Source organism: Cutaneotrichosporon cavernicola (genome assembly GCF_030864355.1).
Source record: "Cutaneotrichosporon cavernicola HIS019 DNA, chromosome: 2".
NCBI classification, from domain to species: Eukaryota; Fungi; Basidiomycota; class Tremellomycetes; order Trichosporonales; family Trichosporonaceae; genus Cutaneotrichosporon; species Cutaneotrichosporon cavernicola.
The window spans coordinates 696,018-721,603 of record NC_083394.1 but is presented as its reverse complement, the minus strand read 5'-3'; the positions used below and the strand labels follow the sequence as shown (position 1 = coordinate 721,603).

The 25,586-nt window shown below is 58.5% G+C and overlaps 11 protein-coding genes across 11 annotated transcripts; 5 read left to right on the top strand and 6 right to left on the bottom strand.

Annotated features, from left to right (window-relative positions):
- Positions 1-2,585: 2,585 nt before the first annotated feature.
- On the top strand, positions 2,586-4,545 carry AAT1 (uncharacterized protein; the record flags this gene model as incomplete). The annotated part of the gene is made up of 4 exons (XM_060597285.1): positions 2,586-2,632; positions 2,683-2,702; positions 3,197-3,253; positions 3,419-4,545. 4 exons carry the CDS (start codon positions 2,586-2,588, stop codon positions 4,543-4,545), a joined length of 1,251 nt encoding a protein of 416 aa, XP_060454194.1.
- Positions 4,546-5,321: 776 nt separating this feature from the next.
- Positions 5,322-7,505, bottom strand: CcaverHIS019_0202890 (uncharacterized protein; the record flags this gene model as incomplete). The annotated part of the gene is made up of 2 exons (XM_060597284.1): positions 5,322-6,723; positions 7,384-7,505. The coding sequence occupies 2 exons, from the start codon at positions 7,503-7,505 to the stop codon at positions 5,322-5,324; spliced, it is 1,524 nt and encodes a 507-aa protein (XP_060454193.1).
- Positions 7,506-8,642: 1,137 nt separating this feature from the next.
- Positions 8,643-10,833, top strand: CcaverHIS019_0202880 (uncharacterized protein; the record flags this gene model as incomplete). Its single annotated transcript, XM_060597283.1, has 8 exons — positions 8,643-8,645; positions 8,910-9,022; positions 9,071-9,221; positions 9,266-9,328; positions 9,376-9,597; positions 9,631-9,940; positions 10,074-10,395; positions 10,551-10,833. 8 exons carry the CDS (start codon positions 8,643-8,645, stop codon positions 10,831-10,833), a joined length of 1,467 nt encoding a protein of 488 aa, XP_060454192.1.
- Positions 10,834-11,092: 259 nt separating this feature from the next.
- CcaverHIS019_0202870 (uncharacterized protein) lies at positions 11,093-11,893 on the top strand (the record flags this gene model as incomplete). The annotated part of the gene is made up of 3 exons (XM_060597282.1): positions 11,093-11,375; positions 11,679-11,754; positions 11,809-11,893. The coding sequence occupies 3 exons, from the start codon at positions 11,093-11,095 to the stop codon at positions 11,891-11,893; spliced, it is 444 nt and encodes a 147-aa protein (XP_060454191.1).
- Positions 11,894-12,319: 426 nt separating this feature from the next.
- Positions 12,320-13,855, bottom strand: CcaverHIS019_0202860 (uncharacterized protein; the record flags this gene model as incomplete). The annotated part of the gene is made up of 1 exon (XM_060597281.1): positions 12,320-13,855. One exon carries the CDS (start codon positions 13,853-13,855, stop codon positions 12,320-12,322), a length of 1,536 nt encoding a protein of 511 aa, XP_060454190.1.
- Positions 13,856-14,299: 444 nt separating this feature from the next.
- Positions 14,300-15,563, bottom strand: BIO2 (uncharacterized protein; the record flags this gene model as incomplete). The annotated part of the gene is made up of 3 exons (XM_060597280.1): positions 14,300-14,611; positions 14,654-15,219; positions 15,314-15,563. 3 exons carry the CDS (start codon positions 15,561-15,563, stop codon positions 14,300-14,302), a joined length of 1,128 nt encoding a protein of 375 aa, XP_060454189.1.
- Positions 15,564-16,895: 1,332 nt separating this feature from the next.
- Positions 16,896-18,759, top strand: CcaverHIS019_0202840 (uncharacterized protein; the record flags this gene model as incomplete). Its single annotated transcript, XM_060597279.1, has 3 exons — positions 16,896-17,207; positions 17,356-17,612; positions 17,652-18,759. 3 exons carry the CDS (start codon positions 16,896-16,898, stop codon positions 18,757-18,759), a joined length of 1,677 nt encoding a protein of 558 aa, XP_060454188.1.
- Positions 18,760-18,925: 166 nt separating this feature from the next.
- Positions 18,926-20,913, bottom strand: CcaverHIS019_0202830 (uncharacterized protein; the record flags this gene model as incomplete). The annotated part of the gene is made up of 5 exons (XM_060597277.1): positions 18,926-19,093; positions 19,148-19,182; positions 19,245-20,371; positions 20,403-20,790; positions 20,826-20,913. 5 exons carry the CDS (start codon positions 20,911-20,913, stop codon positions 18,926-18,928), a joined length of 1,806 nt encoding a protein of 601 aa, XP_060454187.1.
- Positions 20,914-21,491: 578 nt separating this feature from the next.
- Positions 21,492-21,752, bottom strand: CcaverHIS019_0202820 (uncharacterized protein; the record flags this gene model as incomplete). Its single annotated transcript, XM_060597276.1, has 1 exon — positions 21,492-21,752. The coding sequence occupies one exon, from the start codon at positions 21,750-21,752 to the stop codon at positions 21,492-21,494; it is 261 nt and encodes an 86-aa protein (XP_060454186.1).
- A 533-nt stretch (positions 21,753-22,285) lies between these two features.
- CcaverHIS019_0202810 (uncharacterized protein) lies at positions 22,286-23,064 on the top strand (the record flags this gene model as incomplete). Its single annotated transcript, XM_060597275.1, has 4 exons — positions 22,286-22,357; positions 22,472-22,632; positions 22,664-22,804; positions 22,983-23,064. 4 exons carry the CDS (start codon positions 22,286-22,288, stop codon positions 23,062-23,064), a joined length of 456 nt encoding a protein of 151 aa, XP_060454185.1.
- A 1,021-nt stretch (positions 23,065-24,085) lies between these two features.
- CcaverHIS019_0202800 (uncharacterized protein) lies at positions 24,086-24,958 on the bottom strand (the record flags this gene model as incomplete). Its single annotated transcript, XM_060597274.1, has 5 exons — positions 24,086-24,138; positions 24,171-24,274; positions 24,493-24,549; positions 24,583-24,638; positions 24,806-24,958. 5 exons carry the CDS (start codon positions 24,956-24,958, stop codon positions 24,086-24,088), a joined length of 423 nt encoding a protein of 140 aa, XP_060454184.1.
- Between the last annotated feature and the right edge of the window lie 628 nt (positions 24,959-25,586).

The window sequence follows — 25,586 nt, the reverse complement described above, 5'->3', positions numbered from 1 at the left end:
CGCTTCGTCGGAGGACGCCTGCCAAGGCGAGTTTGGGGCGAGAACCTGAGGATTCCTTAAACGTCATCGTGAGGAAGTGTTGTCTTCAAGAAGGTGTGGTTGGATGCGTTCGCCGTGCTTGATCAGCCGACAGGTTAGTGAGTCAGTGGGAGTATGTTGGAGCTGGTGTAGTACACTTGGCTGGCATACAACGCGGCGTAGACACACATTCACCAACAACCCCTGGCAGCAACATTCACGACGTACCCTCGCTGGCGTGGAGGTGTTCTAGCGCGCCTTCGACCCAAATCCCCTGTCCTACTCCACGGCTCCTCCCAGTCCCGTACCCTTCTCCCCCTGCCCAACCGCGTCCTGGCACCCGAACCCGGGTTCAGATTCAGCAAGGTCCCCGAATCCAATAACAACTTTGTCTCGGTCATGGACGAGTGGCTTGACATCCTCAAACTCTCCCACTCCCAGTTCGCCATGTACGTTTCCGACTGCGTCTAGCCCTGCGTCGGCCTGACGCGGTGAGCATCCCCCAAAACGGAACGCACACACGGAGGGTTTCCTGGACCCTCTCCGCGTGAGCGGCCTTGATCCTTCTCGGATACCCGCCGTCCTCGATGATCGCCGACCAGGAAGACAAAGACCAGTATACGGCGTGCCCTCATTGGCCATCGATTCAGCGGCATGGCCACTCGACTGGTATCGTAGGAGATTGCGCGATCCAGATCGATATCTTCTGGGATTACCAGCAGTCGTTTGGTACTCACAAGCCGATATGGACGTGGCAACCCAGTCTTCGTTCGGGCCGGCGGAGGCTTTCAATGACAACCCTAGACAGTCGAGTTGGTCGACTCAGGACACTTTGCTCCGCATGGCGAGGTGATTCCTCAAGGCGTTGAGTGGTGAAGCCGGGTCCATAGCTTGTAACTCGTAGCTTCTCCACAGGTATGGAAGCCTATCATGACGTGATGTCCGCGATAACAATGCCATGTCGGCTGAGGTGATCCAAACGAACAACCCCTGCAGGTGAGGTCAGCCCTCAACAAGCACTTACGTCTAGTTGATGTTTCGACTTGATCTTTGCTCAGCTTGGGCAACGAGCACTGCATTTGAGCTGAGCAGCATGCAAGTAAGAGCGGTGAGGGGTGAGATGGTTCGATCTGTATCAGCAGGGCGAGTGGCGCGGCGTGCACTGCCCGCTGCCAGCCTAGGCGATGGCTGATGTGTCGGCGCACGATCAATCCAGCTCAATCAAGCTCAATCAAGCTCAACCAAGCTCAATCCAGCTCGATCCAGCTCGATCCAGCTCAATCAAGCTCAATCCAGCTCAATCAAGCGGCCAACATGATGCGCTCAGGCCACAACGTCGAATCCGGCCGGTTGGCTCGTGCGATGCTGATCACACCTGCGCGATTGACGCAGACACTGACACGGAGTCAGGCGTAGGAGTGTAGGAGTGTCCGTCAGTCGGTGGAATGCTCTCTGGGCTCGAGAGTGAAAGAAGGATTGATGAGGAGTGAAGAGTTCTGGCGAGTGCGGGGATACGTGCCTTGGACTTGGACGAAGGAGGTCCGACCAGGCCAAGGAATGCGTGCCGTGGCCTCGTCGTCGTGCTCGTACTCGTGCTCATGCTCGTGCTCCTCTCGCACTGAGCTCTCGCACTCCTCGCGACCATGCACTGAAGACAAGGACCAATGCCAAATTTCCCCGCCTATACCTCCATCTCACTGGACCAGTCGGGAGGTAGTCGCCGGTTATCAATTAACTCCGGCAATCTACAGATGCCGCGCGGTCCGATCCGACATTGGGCGCCAGATGCGCAAGATCACGCAGAGTCAGAGCACGCGTTCGAATTCAGAATTAGTGACGCAGAGTCCTCACGTGCGTGGGCGTGCAAACAACGGCCATGTCCGGTCCTCGTGTGCTCTCCTGTTCTCGGTCTGGCGCAGTCGGGCACTCGTGCGCATAGCATGACCCGACCAGCATGACACCGCCCTCCTTCTGGCCTATGTCGCGAAATGCAGCCAAGCAGGCACAAAGAGAGAAAAATATATATCATGGAACGAGCATGTGTATGAGCGCTTGGCTGATGGTTCGAAATGAAGCTCAACTCGAACCCAGGGAAAGCCCTGGACCTAATTTCGAGTTTTCAGACTAAGATGGGGGATTATAGGTAATTAGGTAACTTTGGGTGGAAGCATTTTCGAACGGATAATAATACTCTGTCCGTTTTCGAATTCACATCAAACCCGAGTACCCCTAGTCCCTTTAAACACTCTTCACCCGCCGGCAACAGCATGTCCAACTTCAGGGATCAAGGGGGACCGGGTAAAGATTGAGTCCAACTAAGGGAGGACGACGTCAAGAGATGATGGGTAACGCTTTGACCGGATTACTTTGTGATGTGGGCTCACCCCCAAGTCCCAACACAAGATTCCGGCCCGGATCACCGCACCTTCCTTGGAAGTATATCTCTCAACCCATATCTAGTCAGACTCGTCACCTCCCATCTCATTCTCATTCTCATACTCATCACCTCCCCCAACCCCCCCCCCCCTCCAACCCCAACCCCCCAACCCCCCGACACCGCATACAACATGCCCTCCAATGCCTGCATCGAGTTCTGGCGCGGCGTCCCCATGGGGTGAGTAGTGCTCGGCTCATCTGATGTCTGACGACCCAAACTGACAGTAGCCCGCCCGACCCAATTCTTGGTGAGTCATGATGGCGAGCGAGCTTTGGATGAGCGACTTGGTCTAGGCGGGTGGTGTGGAGCGTATGTACTCGCAGCTGGGCGGTACGGATCCGTTGGGTGGGCATCCCGCCAGCCAGCCGACTACGCTGGACGGTTGAGCCACGGCCAGCGCCATCGAGTCAATGACTGACTCGATGGCTGTGCGTCAGCCACCGCATCACCCGCACGGCACGACCACGTTTGTTCCGCACCGCCCCATGCGGAGGGCCGTGGCGGCTGGCCGCTGGCCGCTGGCGGCTGATGCCCATGCCCATGGCACGAGATGGCGATGGCGAGGATGGCGAGGTGGCGCTGTACGCAGACGGAACGGAGCGGAGGTTGATCACGCTCATCCGTCCATCTCATCACTATCCGTGTGGCGTGTGGAGGTGGAGGTTGAGTTATTCTGGCGATCCATGCTTTCTCGGCGGTCGCTTTCGGCCATGGTGACATGAACAACAGAGCTAATACCAGGCGTCACCGAGGCTTTCCGCCGCGACACGAACAAGTACAAGATTAACGTTGGTGTCGGTAAGTCTTTGCATCTTTGCATCATTTGCTCCTCGCACTTGCAATGCGATGGAGCGATGAGGCTAGCTAGTCCGAGCACGCACTGACCGCCGTTCCTTTATGCCCTTTGTTCCTGCGGCTTTTTATTCCGTTTTCCCGTTTTCCATGATTACCTTGCGATACCAGGTGCCTACCGTGACGAGAACGGTAAGCCGTACGTGCTCGACTCGGTGCGCAAGGCCGAGGACATTCTCCACTCTCAGCGCTCCGACAAGGAGTACCTCCCCATCACTGGCCTGAACGACTTCCTTGGCCTCGCCGCCAAGCTCGCCTACGGCCCCGACAGCAAGCCGCTCAAGGAGAACCGCATTGCCGTCGTCCAGTCCATCTCGGGCACCGGTGCCCTCCGTATCGGCATGGAGTTCTGCTCGGCATTCTACCCCGGTGTGCGCGCCATCTACCTCCCCAAGCCAACATGGGGCGCCCACCCCGCCATTGCGGAGAAGGCCGGTCTCAGCATCCGCCGCTACCGCTACTTTGACGAGAAGACGATGGGCCTCAACTTTGAGGGCCTCAAGGCCGACCTCGAGGACGCGTTCGACGGCTCCATCATCCTCCTTCACGCGTGTGCCCAGAACCCTACCGGTGTCGACCCGACCCCCGAACAATGGAAGGAGATTGAGGAGATTATCCGCCGCAAGCAGCACCTCCCCTTCTTTGACATGGCTTACCAGGGCTTTGCATCTGGAGATGTCGACGTTGACGCCTTTGCTCTCCGCTACTTTGTCGAGAAGGGCCACCAGGTCGCCCTTTGCCAGTCCTTTGCCAAGAACCTCGGCCTCTACGGCGAGCGTGCCGGTACTTTTTCGATGATCACTTCGAGCCCTGAGGAGCGTGAGCGCGTCGTCTCGCAGCTCAAGCGTGTCATTCGCCCCCTCTACTCGTCGCCCCCTCTCCACCCCGCTCAGCTCGTCGCCACCATCCTTGGCGACCCAGCCCTGTACGCCCAGTGGCTGGGCGAGGTCAAGAAGATGGCCGACCGTATCATCGACATGCGTCACAAGCTGTACAACCGCCTCATCGAGCTCCAGACTCCCGGATCTTGGGAACACATCAAGTCCCAGATCGGCATGTTCTCATTCACCGGCCTCACCCCCGAACAGGTCGACATCTTGGGCAAGTACGCTTCCATCTGGATGACGCGTGATGGCCGTATCTCCATGGCCGGGTTGAATGACCACAACCTCGAATACTTTGCCGAGAACGTGTCCAAAGCCATCAAGGGCGAGTTGATCCCCAATGCGTCCATGTGAAATGGCCGGCAGACGAGAGGGAGGGGAGAGGAGAGGACAGTGTACGGAGGAAGTGATGTGTGACTGGTGATTGTGTGTTTTGTGATTCAGTGTAGACGATACAGCGGAGAATGCATACTGGACTTTTATTCGGCAGTGCGATGTGGTGGGAGTGGGCTGGCACATGCTGGAGCAAGTTGAACAGCGCTGTCGGTCATCCTCGTGCTCTGTGGGTCCTGGCGCTTCCTTCCATTTTCAACCTGGACGGTTCTATGAAGGCGAAATGGCCGAAATTCGACGTGTTGGCTCGCCGCCTGAGCCCACAGCACGGTTCACATCTCCAGCGGCAGGTGGGGTAGGAATCACCCCAATTTAGACGGGAAAAAGGCAAGCACGATACAGTACAAGGGGTAAGGTGGATAGGCGGTCTCGGCTTGTTGCTTGTGCTTGTGCTTGGGTTTGGGTTTGGGTTTCCGTTTGAGGGGTGGGTTCGTGCAGTGGGTGATACACAGCCTTGTCCCGTACTTCTCGAAGAAGAGAGAGACAACGGCGTGCTTGAAGATTGAGCTCGTCAAGTTCGTGCGGTTAACCCGTTGCGTTCCAAGGTGGCAATCACGAGGCACGCGAGCTGGACTGAGAGGTCCAAGCGGCAAGCTGGTCAGGATTACTGCTCGAGCTCACAAGTCCCCAGTTAGTCACCCACAAATCCAATGTGTGACACTCTTATCATCTCATCGTAACTGCTACTGCTACTGCTGAAGTACAAAAACCCGAAACTACGTCCATGCAACAAGTTTTTACGCGGCGGGAACGGGGCCAACGTAGCTGGTGAGACGGACGTGGACCGACTTGATCTCCGAGTAGTTCTCGAGAGCGTACTCGCCGAGCTCGCGGCCGATACCAGAGGCCTTGAAGCCACCGAAGGGGATCTGCGAGTGGAGCTCGTTGTAGCAGTTGACCCAGACGGTGCCGGCGTGGAGGGCGTTGGCAACACGGTGAGCCTTCTGGACGTTCTGGGTGAAGACACCCGAGGCAAGGCCGTAGATCGAGTCGTTGGCGGCGGCGATAACCTCCTCCTCAGTGTCAAACTTGGCGACGACGACAACGGGGCCGAAGATCTCCTCCTGGACAATCTTCATGTCCGAGGTGACGTCACCGAAGACGGTGGGCTGGATGAAGTAGCCGGTCTTGCCGTGGCGCTCGCCGCCGGTGAGGACCTTGGCGCCCTCGGCCTTGCCGCACTCGACGTAGTTCATGATGCGGTCGTACTGGGTCTGCGAGACCTGGGGGCCCTGGAAGGTCTCGGCACCGAACGGGTCGCCAACAGTGATCTTCTTCGAGACGGCAAGGAACTTCTCAATGAACTTGTCGTAGATGCCGCTCTGGACGTAGAGACGCGAACCGGCGCAGCAGGTCTGGCCGTGGTTGAAGAAGATGCCCTGGGCGGCGTAGCGGACAGCCGAGTCGAGGTCGGCGTCGTCAAAGATGATGTTGGCGCCCTTGCCGCCGAGCTCGAGGGTCACCTTCTTGAGGTTGGACTTGGCAGCCGACTCCATGATCTTGCGGCCAACAGCAGTCGAACCGGTGAAGGCGACCTTGTTGATGTCCATGTGGCCCGAGATGGCGTTGCCGACAGTCTGTCCGTAGCCGTTGACAATGTTGACGACACCGGCGGGGAAGCCAGCCTCAGTGATGAGCTTGGACATGTAGGCGGCGGTGAGGGGGGTGAGCTCAGAGGGCTTCATGACAATGGTGCAGCCGGTGGCGAGGGCCGGGCCGAGCTTCCAGGCGAACATGAGGAGGGGGAAGTTCCAGGGGATGATCTGGCCACAGACACCGACGGGCTCGTGGCGGGTGTAGGTGAGCTTGTCCTTGGACTGGTCGATGACCTTGCCGTGGATCTTGTCAGCCCAGCCACCGTAGTAGCGGAAGCAGGCAGCCGCTTCGGGGACGTCGAAGCCGCGGGCAGCACCAAAGGTCTTGCCGTTGTCGAGGGCCTCGAGCGACGCAAGGATGTCGGCGTCACGCTCGACGAGGGTGGCGAGGGTCATGAGGAGCTTGCCGCGCTCAAAGCCGGCAACGTTCTCGCCCCAGGTGGTGTTCTGGGCCTCGCTGGCAGCCTTGACGGCGAGGTCGACGTCGGCCTCGGTACCCTCAGGCAGGTCGAAGAGCTTCTCGCCGGTGGTGGGGTTGACAACGCTGCAGGGTCAGCTACGTGCTTGGCGATGTGCTTGGTCATCATGCGATGGGGAGAGAGGAGTGGCATTGGTGGATTGTGAAGGGAAAGGGTGGGTGCGGCACTCGCTTACGCGGGTCGGTCAGGCACTCTGGACTCCACATTCATCTTTCCGATCCGGCATTTTGAATAGGATGAACCTAAATCACCAGGAGACCGAGCGGGTCTCAGGACCAATGATCTCCCGAGTGAGGCTGATTAATCCCACAATCACACCTTTACAATGTGACTGTGTGATCCACCAGCTCAAGCATGCAAGCAAACTGCCCAGTGGAGCGGAGGGAGTGTGCACCGAGCGCGTGCACGGAGCGACATTGTGGCGGTGACTTGGAGCTTTGATACACCGAGTCGGCATCTCGCTTACTCCACGTTCTGTTTCACCACCCTCGCGCTTGTCTTGTCCACCCAGCTAATGCGGCATGTCATGTAGAACATGATCGAGTGGCGAGGAAGCAAGGTGCAAGCGACAACACCTGGACAGGTATCGCTGGCAGGTTTTGTACGCCGACCATGGCCGCTCGTCGTCCCACACAGCCCAGAGCTCATGTCCAGTCCAGAAGCCGACGTATGAAGAACAAGAATGAAGGAAGGAAGGAAGGAAGCAAGGAGATTGTAATACTCACGGGATGGTCTTGGCGTTCTTGTCAGCCGACTTGACGTACTTGCCGTTGATGAAGAGGCCGACGGGGACCTCAACGTCGCCCTTGAATCCGGCGTGGTCGAACGAGTGCTTGAAAGTGGCCATTGTTATTGTGATGTTTTGTGGAGAATGGGGAAAAGAGATGCGGGGGAGGATTGGGTCTTTATAGTATGTGATGTGATTCCAAAGGCTCAATGGGAATGTCCGCGTGGTTGCAAAAGAGTTGGTTGTACAGTCTGCTATGTAGGTTGTATTGTGGGGCAACCTTCGGTTATCAACTTGTCGGATGGTCGGTTAGCTGGGCTCCACTGCCTTGAACCAACCACAAAAAGACATATGGTTCGGACCCTGACACTTTACTAGTCCGGCTCAACCGCTTCTCATTTCTCAATGACAACCGTACTGGGGAACTGCAACATGATTTCTCATCAGAGCCCTCCCCTCTAATTACTCTATTCCCCCCTTGATTCCGCTCAACTTAGCCAGGTTACCACGTCGACGTGGACACTGGACACTGGGTGCACAGATGCAGGGCGTGTGACGTTTGAGCTTGGAGTCAGCATCGGTTTCCCAGGCTCAGTTGATGTTTACCCTGGATGTACTTCCGATGCCTCTCTGTCATGCGGGTTATGAGGGGGATCAAGCGGTCAAGCCAAGCGGCTCAAGTAAAGACCGTTGAATCAACAAAGCTAAGTGGACGAGCATGGACGATTCACCACTTCGGTTCATCTAACCTACATTGACCCGGGGCTGCCTTCCACCGAGATGTCCCGGACCGGCCACTCAATCTCAGTCTCTCACCCGAGGCACTCAGCCTGCCACCAACCCTCTGATCACGCCAGCACAATGAGCCAAAGCCAGCACTGGGTCTCAACTACAGGGCAGTCGCCCTTGGCTTTGGCCGTCAGCCTTCCCGCCCAACCTGTTACCTTGCCCTTTGGCAGCCTGTTAGCCCCCTCCGGTTCTCCGCAGTTTCCCCCCCCCTCCCCCCAACTCCAAGGCCGCCGGTTCATGCCGCAGCCACCATGACGCCAAAAAGTGTCGTGCCTGCGCCTTTGGGTGACCCTCTGCTCCGAAGCCGTGATTGTTCGATCAGGCATTATGATTGATCAGCCCAGCGCGTAGCGCTATGATATAGCGCTCCGGCTTGTTGGACACCGGTTGATACTGCACGTTAAGCTCGGAATGAGATTCGGATGTAGACTGCGGCAAGGTGCGGACATGCCGACTGCTCTTTCCGACATGGTTGGTTTCGCACCGATCACGTTGTTACAACATGAACTTGGCCCCAAAAGATTACAGATTACAGATTAACAGCTAGTTCAAAATCAAAATATTTTCCCCACATTAATCCCGTTTCCACGTGGCAACAATCCGCCACCCAGACTTTGTTGTGACAATGTACACTCCACCATCAAGCGACACAGAGCACCACTGACCCACACCCCAAAGACACCCAGAGTCATGGACCAGGCAAGCATTACATCCCCTAACCCTACTGACATTTAGGACGCTTTCCGGTCCTTGCTCTCAAAGCCGCGAGAGGGCGGGTCTTCGCGCTCCGGAGCTGTTCTGGGCCGCGCTCCACCAAAGCGCGGGTGGGGAACCAAACCCAAACCTGGGTGAGTAGCCTCGCCCACCCGTGCTTGGAGTCATGATTAACGGTCAAGGTCAAAGAAGGAGCCTGAGAAGGATCGAGCCGCGGAGGAAAGTAGTGGCCCCACTTTCGCTCCCCGCTCTCAGGCGAGGAAGGTCCAAGAGCCAAGGTACAAGGACCGCGCAGCGATCCGCCGGGCAGGAGGTGACGGCGAGTATAAGGAGGTAAGCGAAGGTTAGGCGGCTCGGACTCTGGCTGACGCGAATAGGTGGAGCACCTGCTCGAGGAATTTGAAAGGCGCAAGGCCGAGGCAGGCGACGACGCCGACAAAGTAGGTTCGAGTCATGTGCCGTCCGAGGTGTGCTCTAACAATGAAAGGTCGAGGCACAGCGGGAGTATCTCGGCGGTGACGCTGAGCATTCTGTCCTCGTCAAGGGTCTGGACTATGCGCTGCTCGCCCGCCGCAAGGCCGAGATCGAGTCGGAGACGGCAGCAGGGATGGAGGATGAGCTCGAGCAGTTGGGACAGGGCATCAAGGGCAAGGACAGCGACAAGGAGAATGCCGTCGAGGTGAACAAGGAGAAGAAGAAGGGGAACAAGGTGAGAGCTGTCAGTGGCGTGAGCTAACGTCAGTTCAAGAGTATTGGGAAGGAGGAAGCAGCGCCCGTGGAGAAGAGCAGGAAGAAGAGCAAGGCCGCTGCACGCGAGGTTGTCCGCGAGGACAAGGTCGGCCAGCCAGCGCCGCGCGCCCGGTCGCCTGTCAAGCCGCCTCCACCTCCTAATCCAGAAGATGAGGACGATATCTTTGCGGACGCCGGCGAGTACGACCTCAAAGCAGGTCGCGAGGACGAGGAAGACGACAGCGACGACGACGACTCGGATGAGGAGGGGCAAATGGACGTCGACGAACCTCGTGGCCGGTCACGCTCGCGTTCACGCTCTCGTCAGCGCTCATACTCACGCTCATACTCACGCGATCGTGGGCGTTCGAGGTCGAGGTCATATTCTGAGGGAGAGGTGCGCCACGAAAGTCAAAATCGCTATCGGTCCCCATCACGTTCTCGATCATACTCCAGGTCACGTTCTTGGTCCCGCGGATATCGCGAACGCTCTTACGGGGATTACCCGGAACGTGCGAGATATGGTTACAGCGAGCGCGACCGAGGAGGCCACGACGACTACGATTATGACCGGCGGCGTGAGCGCAGCTGGGACCGCAAAGACCGCGACTACCGGGATGACCGCAGCCGGCGGTACGACGATGGAGGCCGATACAGGCAAGACCGAGATTACGACAGGCACGGTGGTCGGGGCGGATTGGGTCGAGCACACGAGCGCAGGAACAGACCCGAGTCAACCTCGCGCTCGAGATCGCCCCGGTATCGGGATCGGGGCGATGTACGCGCGGACCGCGGGGCCCGCGCACGCACTCGCACTCGGTCGCTCTCGCCTGTGCGCTCGCCTCGACGTCCACGCTTGCGCTCACCCTCGCGCTCGCCCACGCCCCTGCTGCAACAGACGCTGCCGTTTGAGCGGTCTCCGACACCGGAGAGTGACGACGAGGGACCCGTGACGCGGCTGCAGCCTCTGGCATCGTCGGCCATTACGGACCTGCGCGGCTTCCTCGATGCGGACGAGGCAGGTTCCAAGGCGGATGCGATGCGGGCCTCGAAAGCGCGTTGGCGCGCGGCACAGGGCCTTGCAGTCCAGGAGGGCGTTGATATGAGTGCTCTGCAGCGCAACGCGAGCGACAAGCAGAAATCCAACCGCGAGTACCAGGTGCTCATGAACCGCCTGAACAAGGACAAGGACAAGGATGGTGGTCCGAGCAAGTAACCTGTAGATGTCGCCTCCATTGTGATATTGATGCCTGGCTCTGATCGGTTGCCTCGCTTACCTCTTCATACCTCGATTGCTCAACTGATATGGGCCATGTGGCGTGCCTGTAATTGGGAGTGCCTCTCTCCACATTGGAGCCGGCTAAGCGTTTCCCGGATTCAAAGTGACCGACATTTGATCGAATGTCAGTTTCCAAATCCCCTGTTCCTAATTCTCTCCCTGACTATTCCTCGACTCTCCGATCCCCACAAACATCATGTCAGCGAACGGCTCTTTTGCGCTCGACAAGACGGACCGCGCCCTCCACCTCCAGACCCACAAGGAAGCCCTCTACGTCTTCCGTTTCCCGCGCAACACTCCTGTTCCCGGAGCGCTCTTCGATGCCGTAGACACCTTTGTCACCGTCTCGCGCACCCCGCGCGAGGTATCCATCGTCGCGGCAAAAGACGCCCCCGAGGCGGCCGGCATGCCCAAGTCGGCAGAGGAGCACTGTGGCGGACCGTGGACGGCTATCCGTGTCAGTGGGCCGCTGGAGCACCGTGAGTGTGGGGCGTAGCTGGCATGATCATGTGTGTCGACGTGCGGGAGCGCTCCGCCGTTCCTCATCGGCGACGTGGTCATTCTCCGGGGACAGAGTTAGGAACGGAGTGGAGTCAAGGAACGGTGATGGTGATGGTAACAACGGCGCCTAGTGATGCCAGTACGGCGTGACTGAGGCTTGTCAGCCCAAGCTCAACGTCATTCAATCCCATTCAATCCCTTGGCTCTTGGCCGCTCTCGCTCTCGCTCTCCGTCTCGGACAAGTCTCGCCAAGTCCAGCCTACCTACTGTGCTAACCGCAGACATGGTCGGCGTGCTCTCCGAGATCGCCCGCGTGCTCAAGGAAGCCTCCATCTCGATCTTCACCATCTCCACATGGTGAGTGATTTGGATTCTCTGGCAGATAATGTCGAGCCTGCCCACTGATGCCAGGGACACGGACTATATCCTCGTCACGAACGATACCCTCGATAAGGCCAAGGAGGCGCTGTCGGCTGATGGCTGGCAGTGGGTCTAGCCATCCGTTCAGTTGCAGCCAAAGAAAAACATGATCGCGACGTACGACAGTGTAGACTGGAGACTGGCACATGAGCGGAAATGTATTCTCAAAGTCTCCAGTGCCTTTCACGACGCTCGTCACTCAGTATTCAGAACGCTCACAGCGTCTTCTGGTGTATGAGAGGCAGTAGGCGTAGGCGATTTGGCGATTGGCGATTTACGCGCATAGAGCTTTCGAACTAGGCCGTTTTCACCCATCTCATCCAAATGCACATGTTCCGTGTGGCTGTCCGGCCTCGCACCAGCTTGCAGCGCATGGAGCAGCCTGGCCTGGCGGCCCGCAACTTGGCGCTGCGACATGGTCCACGATCGACGAGACAGACACAATGCATGGATTCCGCTATGCTACAACACTTGCTCTACACCTGGCCTGACCCAACACAACCTACCGCCGCCGCCCAGGCCCAACGGGACGCCAATCAATGGCCCTTCCACCACCCCGCTGCGTCGCGCGTAAGGGCCTAACGAGGCCGGCGAGCTGGCTGGCCCGCGCCGGATCAGGGTCATTGGCCGGGTTGTAGTAATAGTGCGGCTCGAGCGGCTTGCCGCTACTGTCGCGGCCGTTACGCGTAATCTTGCCAAACATGGGGTTGACGGCCAGCTCGGCTGCCGCCCAGACACCCCACGCGGCCTCGTCGCCATGTACGCGCATGTTGGGTTGACTCTCAAGTAAGCTTTTGACCAGGTCGGGGAGGGAGAGCTTGGACGAGCCGGAGAAGACTACGGTCGACGCCAGGAGGGCTGGCATGTCCAACCCCTCTGGGGCGGGGGCAGGGGGAGGGGGTGTGGGGGCGCGCGACTTGGGCGTATGCGCCCGCTTCAAGGGAATGACCGTGACTGGCTTGTCATCTAACATCTCTTGCTTGACTGCAATGGCTGCTGGCGCCGGCGTCATGGCTGGGATTGGGGTGGGTTGAATTGGGGTGGGCTCGTCGTCAATATCAGAGAGAGGTGAGGAGGAGCGCTCGCTTTGCGGGCTCTCCTTTGGCGTCGGTTCGATGCGCGACATTAACGGTGTGGGGGCTGGCGTAGGGACCTCGACGTCCATCTCGTCGTCGAGGTCGCCGAGGTACGGCGCGGGCGAGCTCATCGCCGGGCGTGGCGGCGATGAAGGCGGGAGAGAGAGGGGAGACGGCGCGGTTTGCACAACAGGTTCGACTGGGAGCATAGGGGGTGTGAACAGTTCCTCGTCTGTCTCATCGGGGTCTTCAAGGGATAGCGACACGGCAGCGCCATAGAACTCGATCTCGAACGCGGCGGCGGGGAAGGTGCGCACATTGCCTGCGCTGATACGGCGATATTTGCCGCCGGGAATACGGATACGCAGTCCATTCTGGCCGACGACCACAAGACGTATCTGGGGTGGAGTGGTGGGGAGAAGCTCGGCGGCAGCATGCACGCGGGATGCGTGTGATGCGCCGCGGTCAAGAACAATTGTACGGGCGGGATTGGTTGGGTATGTGAGTTTCTCAACTATAGCCGGAGGTGGCGCGGACACAGCAGGGCGATTACGCACGTGGTGCCGACCAAAGACGAGGGTCTCGCCGTCCACCAGCCGCACCTTCATTGCGGGCGGACGGCGGGTTGGAGAAGTGGCGGGATGGCGATGGCGAGGAGAGGAGGATGCAGCAATGGTGGAGGTGGAGGGTGTGGGTGGTGCCGATGCCATGTGAGTGGGCAGGGCCGGAACGGCCGGGACCTTGAACGCCACCATGCCAGGGGCGGGCCCATCGCTCGATGGCGCCGGGGTGAGCTTGTCAATTGTGAGGGCGCGTTTCTTCGCATTCGGCGACGACGGGGTTGACAGAGTTGAGGGGCGCGAGCGCTTTACGGGCACAACATTGTGCGAGTTGGTGCGGACATGCTTTGTGACTGGGATGGTGCGGGTCGGACCCAGAGGAAAGAAGGAGAGGGGCGTCATCGCTCTCCGAAACCAGATTGATAGACCAGAGACGAGATACTAGGTGTCGAGGACGTGTAAGAGTAGACGATGGTTAAGATGAATCGAGGTCTATGTCTATGCATGCACTTCAAGAGATGTCAAAGAGCAAGTCTGTCGCGGGATGATTACAGGCACGGATCACCACTTAACTTGTGAGATCGTGTCAACATCTAAATGATCTTGAAGTGTAACGAATCGATCCATCAATATCACGTGAGCATGATCTGATCTCTTTTCCATCATCAACCTTGCATCACAACTCATCAACTCTGGTCACTCGTCGCGTGGAATGACGATGCAAGGCGGTCAGAGCGGGGCAGCAGTTTTGCATGCAAGTCGCCAGGGACAGGTTCCCGCACTTTTGCATCTTCTCTCCATGCTATCTACTATATCCAGCCATGCTTTTTTTGTTTGGCTATCTGACTAGGGCGCAACCGACGCCTCGGCCTCGGTCGTGGCAGCCTTGTCAAGCACCTCGACACTCTCGGCGTCCTCGAACGAACGCATACCACGCAGACCCCAGCGGTCGAGCATGGCCTTGTCGACGTCCCACCCAGTGCAAGGGGTAGTCAGCATAGTCTCGCCTGTAAAGATGGCGTTGGCGCCGGCCATGAACGCCATTGCCTGCTCGGTCTCGGAGAACGTGTGGCGGCCGGCGGCGAGGCGGATAATCGTCTTGGGAAGGACGATGCGGGCCGTCGCGATCGTGCGGAGCACGGTGTGGACCTGGACCGGCTGGGATTAGTCCATTCTTAGCTGAACTGAGGAGTGGCTCACGTCGTTGTTCTCAAGCGGCGTCCCTTCAATAGGCACAAGCGTGTTGACGGGGAAGCTCTCAGGGTGTTCGCCCATGTTTCCAACTTGCCAAATAAGTCCGACGCGATCCTCGTCCTTCTCCCCAAGTCCCAGGATACCGCCCGAGCACACCGAGATGCCTGCGTCGCGTACCGCTGCAATCGTGTCAAGTCGCTCGTCGTAGCTGCGTGTAGTGATGACTTTGGGGTAGAACTCGCGGCTCGTGTCGAGGTTGTGGTTGTATGCACTGAGACCGGCCTCCTTGAGCCGCCGCGCTTGGTCGGGACTAAGCATCCCGAGGGTAGTGCACACCTCCATGTCCATACCGCGGACCTCGCGGACCATGGTGAGGATCTTCTCGAAACCGCTCTTGCGGCCGGCGAGGTCACGCCACGCTGCACCCATACAGAAGCGGGTCGAGCCGTTTGCCTTTGCCTGCCGCGCGGCTTCGAGGACCGGCTCAATGTCGACGAGGCGAGACGCCTTGGTCTGCGTCTTATACGACGACGACTGGGAACAGTACTTGCAATCCTCGGTGCATCCGCCGGCTGAAATTAGTTCTGGGTTGCGAAACTACGAAGCGGCGGATCGGCAAGTAAACTTGACAGGGGCGGGCGGTCTAGTGCCCGTCCCTCGACTCACTCTTGATGTTCATGAGGGTGCACAGCTGGATACGGCTTGGGTCGTGGTGCAAGCGATGGACACTGGCTGCACGGAAGATGGTCTCCATGAGGGGCCCGTCAAAGATACGCTGCACCTCGGCCCGGCTCCAGTCGTTACGGACTGCGCCGTCGGCTGGCGGAGCAGTGCGGGCTTCGACGGCGACGGCGTGACCACGCGCAAGGCGGGGAACGACGAGGGCGCGGGCTCGGAGGGTACGGAGGGCGGCCATTACGGAAGGAAGATGGTGAGAACGGAAACTACGAAGAGCGAGACGTATGCATCACCGGAGGAAAGTAAGCGGTCCATCTGGGAGCTGGCCAGTTGTGCCAGCTAGGCAAGGTAGGCCAGTTGGGCCAGTTGGGCCAGTTTGGTTGCTCCTGAATGGCTGGTCCAGTATAGAGCGAGGAAGGTAACAGGCGGTGCGGATCTGGGGCTGTTTTGAGCGGATTGCTTGGGGCACGCTACAAAGGAAGGTAGGAATGCGCTGGCTCTGAATTACCACAAGGCTCAACTGTCAAATCACAGTCGTAGGATTCCACCATAACCCTCGTCTGGTCTGGGGCGGCGGTCCGAACAGCAAGTACCAACCCAAGCCCCCTGCTTTCGGGTCAAGGGTCAATTAGCGAGTTAGCAGTTAGCAGATAGCTGGCTGGCTCGAGGCTCAACTGCTCATCGCGACACGTCCTCGGTACATGTAACCGGCGGCCGGCAAACGGAGCCTCGCTGCGGCGCGTGCATGCGAGGCCTGCAGGGGACGCCCTGGTGCGTTCAGCAAGACTTCAGTTTGGTGAGGCCACAGCAAGACTTCAGTTTGGTGAGGCCATCATGCCAGTGCAAGACCTCCACGAGCCGAGAAAACACATGCCGACAGCAAGCACATCACACACGAGTCGGGGACTAGTCTGACTCACCGTCGACTCGGCATGAGATGCAAGATCCAAGAGCAGGCGAGTCAACGAACAATCAACAACCAACGAGTCGAGCATTCGACAGCGTCACATGTATCCGCAATCTCGCTAAGCAAGCAATCCACAATCCCCACATCCACAATCCCCACATCCACATCCACATCTTGGGCAACTGACTACTGACCCGGAGCAAGCATTGGGTGCATGCGGAACATACGGGCGCACGACAGATGCACAGACCACGTCATGGAGCTCGCACATGTACTGCGGAAGATGGCGGCTGCGTACCTGCGCAATTCCACATTCCATTCGCCATCACTCGGTGACGCCACGGACCCAAACCCACGTGATCTTGCTTCAGCCGTCCAACTTCCGCCATCCCTTGCCCGACCGGTCGAGCATGGCGGCTGGGTACTTTGCATTCCTACAGTGTCGACTCTGGCATGACTCTGACTCAGCCCGCGGCTACGCCCAGGGTTCTCTCACCCAGCCACTCACCTGACCTCGGCACATCGGCACGGCCATGTCCGTCTCTGAGACAGACAGAGAAAATGATGGCCAATCTTAATATGATAGACCAAGTCCACGGATCTCTGACAACCATGAGTGTGGGAGCAAGGCCCACATCTGAAACCTCCATCCCGACACTGAACATGTCCGAATCGTCTTCGGCGACCGTCCGCGATGACAAGGCCGTCGACGAGAAGAACGACGAGGACGACGTCCCCTCCCTGTCTCCCCCCCGGGCCAGCCTTCATTCTCTGGTACGCTCGGCGTCGCGCCTGAGTCGGATGAGCACGCGACAAACGCAGCGCGAGATGGCGATCCGGTCCCAGACTAGAGACGAGGGCGTGCTCACTCACGAAGAGGACGGGAGAGGGGTCGTGGAGAAGACGGCGGCCGTCGACCTCGGCGATGGGATGGAGGGCGTCGTGATTGTCGATTGGGCGCCAGGGGATCCAGAGGTGAGTGGAGAGTTGGGAAGCGAGTTGGTACGGTGTAGATTTTGCCAGGTTCGGCCATGCGCGGTTGGGGTTTCACTGCGGGATGGTGCGGGTATGCCTATGAGATGAGCCAGTTTCATCAGCCACACCATCTAAATGCTAACCCCAGGACCCGCAAAACTGGTCTCCGCTGCGCAAGTGGACGACCATCATCGTGCTGTACTACCTCGTGGCCCTGACGGCTATCAACGCAACCAGTGTCGGCGTCATGGCTCCTTGGGGAGTGCCGTGGTTCAACACTACGTATGTGGGGTACGCACTCAGCGTGTTCATGTATCTCTTCGGGATTGCGATCACCCCTCTGGTCCTTGCGCCCATGAGCGAGCTGTTTGGCAGGAACGTCATCTACCAAGTAACGACGTTGATGTGAGTTTGGCCGGCCAGTTCATGTCGCGCTGACTCCAGCAACGCCCTCCTCTTCCTCCCCCAGGCCCTGACCCACTCGCATTCGGGCCTCCTCGCCGCCCGCTTCTTCCAGGGCATGGCCTCATCCGTCGCCAACTCGATGGTCGGCGGCACGGTTGCTGACCTGTTCGCCGCCCGCGAAAGAGGACTGGTGATGAACCTCCTCGCCATTGTCATCTTTGTCGCACAGGCGCTTGGCGGGGTCTGTTTCGGTTGGGTCGGCCTCTACCTCGGCGTGCAGTGGTGTTATGGCATCCAGGCGATTCTCGCTGGTGTTTCCGTGTTTGCCAATGCTTTATTCCTTCGCGAAACTCGTGCCGACGTATTATTGGAAAGAAGAGCGCTCAAAATATCCAAAGAAACAGGAATCAAACACATCGCACCATCACAGACGCAGAAGAGGAGCGTGCGGCAGATGATGATGGTATCGGCCGTTAGGCCATTACAGTACCTCTTCACAGAACCGATCGTCACGGCCATATCGCTTTGGATCGGATTCGCATGGGGCGCCGTGTTCCTCGGCACGTCTTCGGTCCTGCTTGTCTTTGGACAGTATACCGATAATCCGGGACTGGTTGGCGTGTCTGAGATTACCGTCGCCATTGGAGGTGTTCTGGGGTTCATCTCAAATTACCACCAGGAATACCTGTACCAGAAAGCGTGCGGGAAAAGCCCGACCGGTAAGGCTGCCCCAGAGGTGAGGCTGTATTGGGCCTCGACGGCGGGCCTCCTCTTCCCCATCTGCATGTTCATCTACGCGTGGACTGGGCAGCCCCAGTTCCACTGGATGCTACCGGCAACTTTCCTCAGCCTCTCCTACTGGGGCGTCTACGTCATGTACTCGAGCGTGTTCACGTACCTCGCCGACGCGTACGAGACATATTCATCCTCGGCGCAGGCAAGCCAGAGCTTTATGCGCAACCTCCTCTCGTCAACGTTCCCCCTCTTCGCGAGAGCCATGTACATCAATCTCGGGTATCCTATCGCCTCAACAGTAGTGGCGAGCTGCGCCCTCGCCCTCGCTGCCTGTCCCACCCTCATCGTCATGTTTGGCGCCAAACTACGCGCCCGATCCAAGGTCGCCTGCGCGATTGCTGGCGATTCATAACCACCCCATTATAGACTTTTGACTACATTTCATATTATTGCATGCACGTGTACAATACAAACAGCACGCAAGAGCTTGGCAAGACGGTCATGATATTTAATTCTGCCACAACTCGTTGGCAAGGTTTTTAACTCTTCTCCACACCGCTTGGCATCACGCCTCCACACTAATCCCCGCCCCGGCCGGTGCCGGGAATAAATGCCCAGATGGTGCCCATGATCATGAGTACGGTGCTGATGACGAGGATGACGAGGTGGAGGGTCCTCTGCCAGCGGGTCGCCGGGCTGTCCTTGACTCCGAGGACAGTCGGCGCCAGGCGGAGGTAGAAGCCGATCTGGCATCAGCACGTGATACATTGGCAGCTGCAATCAATCCTCGGTCAACTCACAGGGAGAATAATGCAAATCAAAAAGGCGGAGAAATCTACGCGCACAGTCAGCATCTCAGAGCAACGCGCGTCTAGAATAGGTTGGGTGCAGACTTACTGCCGAGGAAGGCCATGACCTTTTCGAAACCCGGGAGGACGATCGCGACGACCGTGGCGGCGATGGTGATGACGATGCGCATGATAGCACGGGCGACACCCTTGCCGCCCTCAGCCGAGGTCGGAGTCGCAGGCGCGACGCTCTTCCGGTGATGATGGTGGTGGTGGTGGTGGTCGTCGGGCTGCTCGCACTCCTCATCGTCATTGTTAATGTAGTCGCTCTCGCCGATACGCGTGAGGGCCGACGTGACGGCGAACGAGACGCGGCGGAGACGGTGGCCGGAAGCCGACGCATCAGGTGCCTCAACGTTGATGCGAGGAGGAGCTGGCGCCTCGCCCACGATCTCAGCCTCGTCTGCCGCTACCTGAGCTGCAGAGGGCGCAATGCCGAGGAAGCCCTCGCAAGCGACGTGCAACGGCCGACTGGTGAGTCCGTACTTGGTCAGAGGGACGAGGACGATCATCCACAGGGCGACGTTGTTGATCGCCTTGGGGTACTTCATTTTGGGGTTCATCATGTCCTTTGAGATCTCGTCCGAGACGTCGTCGCCCATCATGAGGTATCCCATTGCGCCGGTGATGACAGCGACGGCGCCGGCGACAGTGAAGGAGATGTTGAAGAGGCGGTCAATGGCAGCCGGGTTACGTGCGTCCTTTGCGATCGCGGGGATGACTGCGTGTCCGCCATAGCCGGCGAGGATGAGGCCGACACCACCGACCCAGTTCATCATCTTCAAATCGGGCCCGAAGCGGGTCTCCATCGGCTCGTGCAGTGAGCCGGGTGCGTGTTTCTTCCACAGGCCGTCGAACGCGATAATGCCAATGAGCACGACAACTGCCGCTGTCGAGAGGACAGAGGGCACGGCGAGCCACCTCAGCGGCATAAACGTTGTCGGAAGGACGACGAAGAAGCCGAGCGCCATCCAAGTCTCAGCCGAGTAGTAGGGGACGACGGCGTTCATCGAGTCACCGAAGAGCACGGTAAGCGCGACGCCGAATGCAAACAGCTCGGTGCAGAAGAGGACCTGGATCGCGCCGCCGGCCCGCGGACCAAATGCCGCCATTCCAATATCGGTATAGCTTCCCAGCGACACGTCCGCGTACAGCAGGCGCGCGAGGAGCTTGCCCCTGGTGTCAGCACGTCCATCGGGTTACTTACGTGTGGCATGTAATTGCGGAAAACGCTACGACCAGGATCGTGCCCCCAATCCACCCAGCGTACGAGTACGCGAGCGGCATACTCAGCAGACCGATGCCAATCAGCACGCCGATCGAGTTGAACAAGGTCTGGCCGTCGGTACTCGAGCCGCCGTGTACGTTGATGTTGGCGGCCATGTTATCGACGCGCGACGGCTTGCGGAGCAGCGGCGCATTCTCATCCACATCGCGGGGCCCGACGTCGCTCCGGCGCCGGTGGCCGTGCGCTGTAGTCGTGCCGTAGCTCGGACCCGCGCCGTCACGCTCGACATCATCGTCACCCATATGATACTCGCTGAATCCCGAGCTGAGGGCGAGGTCGTGGTGGTATCGCTCCTCCATTTTCGCATCTGTTTGTCAGAACGAATGAGGCCGGGAGACTTACAGCGCTTTACAAGGCCAACGACACTGCCTCTCGCCCCGCGGGGGTACTCCCTCCCCGCCTGGTGGATGTCGCTCTCCGGCGATGACATGGTGAGTTAGGAAATCGAGTCGATCTCGTCAAGAGATTTTTCCGTTGGTAAGAGCAAGGTTTATGAGGCGATGCTGAGATTCTCAAGACGTGTGACAAACTGTTGGGTTGGGATGGTTACAACCATTCACTCCTCACGTGAGGTTTGTGGTTGTGATGGCTGGTATGGGACCTAAAGGGACGCGGTGGGCATTACGCCAAGCCAAAGGGTTTATTCAAGGTCCGAGTCCGGCACAGTAAACAGGCAGCGCTCGCTTCTGCAATCTCCAAGTTTACATTACCTCTTCCGTAGGTGTGTAAGAGTGGGGAGAATGGGGACCCCACCCCCACCTTACCCCTACCTCGCGGACCAACCGCGGTGAGACCTGAAAAATGGGGTGGTCTCAACAATGCTCGTCAGCTTGACAGCTCGACAGCCTCGGCACAGATGTATTGGGTGAACAACGTGATTAATATGTGGCTGCCGAGGCTTGATACGGCCAGCCGATCCGCGGTTGATCCGGGCCGGTTAACGCCTCGTAACCATCATCATCATGCACCCAGATACAGCTCTGGGACCAGATATCAACTCTCCACTTGTCATCCGGCCTTCTTCCACGCTTGGTATTTGTCGCGCATACAAGCGCCGCACGGCCTGAACCCGGCCTCGATTGCTGCCGCCTCGTCCGCGAAGAAGACGCGGTGCGTAACGTACTCGCCCCGTGCAATTGCGCGTAGTGCCGAGGGACAGTCGAGGCGCCCGTAGATGCGGCTGCGCCGGTGACCGCCGAGTGTGCCAGGAGTGGGGGAAGTGTACGGCCCCGCCGCGGAAAGGAGGGTGTACGTGCGGCCAGAGGCCATTGGTAAGGGTGATTGGGAGGCGATGCATTCAAACATTTCATTTAAGGCGTGGAGGTAGGCTGAGATCTATAACCTACGTCAGCTTGCTCTCTCTCTCCATCGAGTCGACGTTGCTCTACCAGCGCAGATAGGAGCCACCCAAGTTGATGTCAACTTGGTTTATCCGATCTGCTCGGGGTCTCCACATCGTCGTTCCGCACATAACGTGTGAGCTGTCATACAGTCACCGCCTTGGCAACATGCACGTCTCTACCACCACGATGACTTGCAATCCGCCCCCTCTCAATTGAGGACATAGAAGTGATCAACGGTTGTTGTTGTTGGTTTGAGTCAAGCAATGTTGTGACACTTCGGCTAAGTCATAAGCCCACCTCCACCAAGATTGAGATTGGCATTCGGGTTTACTTCGCCCTTCGTCTCCCCGGCCAACGCCGAGGTCCTCCAGCTCCAGACCCAGACCGCAGCGGAAATAGCTGGACAATTATAATACACAAGTTGTTACTCTCCATCTCTCCATCACTAACTCTGGAAACATGTCTGACGCCGCCGACCAGCAGGCCCGCGAGGCCGCCGAGAAGACGCTCTTCGACCTCGGCATGAAGCAGGTGAGTCCTCTACGGTGTGGTCTGCCTCCTCTCTGGTGTGCTGTTGGTCTACGGAGAGGGCAGCCAGTCTCACTCGCACTCGTCTACCTGCGTCTCCAAACCCGCTCACACAAGCGCCGCACCGTCCTCGGCGACAAGTACGTCGACAACCAGCTGGCCACGCGCAAGTCCGAGTTCTCGCGCCCCGCACAGGAGTACATCACCCGCTCGGCATGGGAGGGTCTCTGGTCCCGTCCGGGCCTTGAGCTCAAGTACCGCTCGCTCGTCGTCATCACGTGGGTCCATGTTGAGTGGAGCTAATGGAAGCATCCTCGCAATTGGCGGACACAAGGCCGAGCTGGCGGCGCACACGCGCGGCGCGCTGCGTAACGGCCTGACGGAGGACAACATCCGCGAGGCGATGCTGCATGTCACGGGTTACGGCGGGTTCCCGAAGGGTCTTGAGGCGTGAGTGGGCTGACGAGAGGGGGGGCTAGCGAAGGGAGGAGAGGAGCGAGAGGGGCGAGAGGAGCGAGAGGAGGAGACAGGGAGGCGAGGAAGGAAGGAAGGAGGGCAAGGGTTGGCAGTGGGAGAGAGGGTGATGGTAGGAGGGGAGGGTATACGACAGCGCACACACTAACCCAAGTTTCCGCGTGTGCGAGGAGGCGATCGAGGCGTACCGCGCCGAGGTGGCCGCGGAGAAGGGCGAGGGCTCGTCGACTGCGTAAGCACGCTTAAACTACAGTCTGAAGATGCAGTTGGGTGCGTGACTTGGTGGGCGGTGTGGGGCGGGGGATGGAGACTGAAAGCGAGAGGTTTGGAGGAGGAGTGGGGAGAGGTGGAGTGATAAATGACCAGGCAGAGGACCGTTTGACACCGGATTATGGAGGATGTTGGCGGTTGACCAGTCATTCGCGACTCAACATGGGAGCTACCGCGCCAGTACACGGTAACTCTGGGCTGACACCTGACCACCTCTGACCCCTACTTGGCAGTTGGACGGCCGGGCATCGTCAACGCGTGGGAGGACTTGCGACCACCCGCCACATGCGTACGGTCCTCGAATCGCAGCCGCGGCACAAACAGCCGGCCACTTTCCGTCTGTCAAACGGATATCTGGGACGGCGGACCAGGCCATACTGGGGGATCGCTCAACTCGGGGTGTATCAAGGTTACCAAGGTCATGCGCACCACGGGCATGCCGATAGCACGCTCGCGTGAGAAACGTATTTCCTCCGAAGCCTCGTCTGGCCCGTCAGTACTCCACGACCGGAACAATCCACAATCCGCGAGGGCTTGCTTGTACAGCTGGCGTACAAACTCGGGCTCTTCGCCCCAGCACCGCACACTCACACTCTACCCATTAAGCCACGAGGCAATGGGAATGGTTGCGTGACGCCCCGCGGACCAAGGACCAAGGCCTGGGGCGCACGAAGCGTCACGCAGCTCTGATGTCGCCACTCATGTTACCGCCGCCACACTCCCACGCCTGCGGCCGGCGTGTAGACGGCGTGGCAGTCGGCGTCACGGTGCTCCGAAGCGCCTTCTGTCATGTCGGGACACGGGTACCGGGAACCTTGGAGTCGGGAAGCGGGAAGTTTGCGACCCTCTCCGGCGGTATGGGAGATATTCGCCTCCCCATCACGATATCCTGTTCCACAAGCAGATCTATACATCGCACTCTGTATACAACCCCCCCTAAAACCTGATGTCAGCTCTAGGACGATAACTAGCTTACTGGGTCATATGTCACCGCCAGTTGTTCTCCTTGACAATCTGGGCCTCCTCGAGAATGTAACGACCTGATATCAGCTCTGTGCCGAGAAGCACCCACCCTCCTTGTACCTCTGATCACCAGTCGGCGCCTTGATGTACATCCAGCCGACCTCTGCGTCGCAAGAGGCGCAGTGAAGATCCGCAACTGTGTGTCTCCCCGTTCTGGGGTAAGCGAAGCGTCCGAGCAGACCGCAAGAGAGGACCACGGAGCGAATAGAAGATCCAGTGCGTGGGAGACGCGCAACGATGCCGTGAGGCGGCAGGGGATAACAAGGAGTAGATCGGGACCTCTGTTTCTGTAAAGGCGTTCCAACCCACCGCCCCCGCCACGGCACACTACTAAACACAGCCCCGTCCGCCACCGCCACTAACCAACCCACATAAGCTTGCGCTCTTCACGCTTGCCTAGATTCGTGTTGATGGTCGAGTTCATGAGGCTGGCTGTCAGACATGTTCGGTAGTGGTAGTACTATGCACGGCCCGAGCGGCCGGTGAACGCCTGCGATACGAGCTCGTCCTGAAGTGCCTGTGCGTCAGAGGATAGGATCAGTTTGGGTAGAGTGCTTTCGCAGGACTCGATAGCATCCGTAAAGGACGTTGAACTAGGGAGTGTGATATTCAGAGGAAAGCGGTCAGAAGCCACAACTTCTGGACACACACCATCCCCTGGGTGCGAAAACCGCTTGGACCTACTAGAACCTCGGAGCACTTTGCGCACGCAAAGACTGGCTTGTCATCCGGTAACTGGTGGAGGTCTAGCCTGCTCAGGGTGCCGCCCTTGGGGTTGAGGAGAAGAGAGTTGGCGACGTCGAGGCGCGTTGCGCCTGACGATAAGGGAGACTGCATGGTGGATAGAGATGATGAAGAAGAGACATCAAGTTGAGTGGTTGGGTTGGGTGGCGAGTTGTAGTCAATGGTCATGTGGGTCATGTGCTTTGTGGGCCCCGCATCCGTCCCAGCAGAACCGGTTAATTGCGGTTAATACTGATGTCATCCAAAGGTTTGAGTGGAATATGTTCAAGGATCAGGACAAAACCCAGGATACCAAAAGATCAAGGGAATACAGAACACGCCTCTCTTAAAAAAATATACAATAAATGTTTTCTCTCTTCTCCTCTGGCTCAATCCCTTTCATCTTCACGTCACAATAATCATCCGCTATCCCCCGCAACATTTGTCCACCAGGGCAACAAGACAACACCGGCAACAGGGTCATTAAACCTAAGCTCTGACCTCTTTAACATCCTCTGACCTCCTACCGCTGACTCCCTCTTACTCTTCCCCCTGCCCCTGCCGGCGCCACAGCTACCACCTGTCACGACCGGTGGCGCGTCAGGGCTCTCTGAAAGGAAGGTATGCTTCGCAATCGTGTTTCTCTACAAATCAGTTAAGATCCCAGCCTGTGGTGAGGATACTCGGCCTCGTGTGCCTCGTGCACGACGTCGCAACACCAGGCCCCTCCAGCCATCCCCAG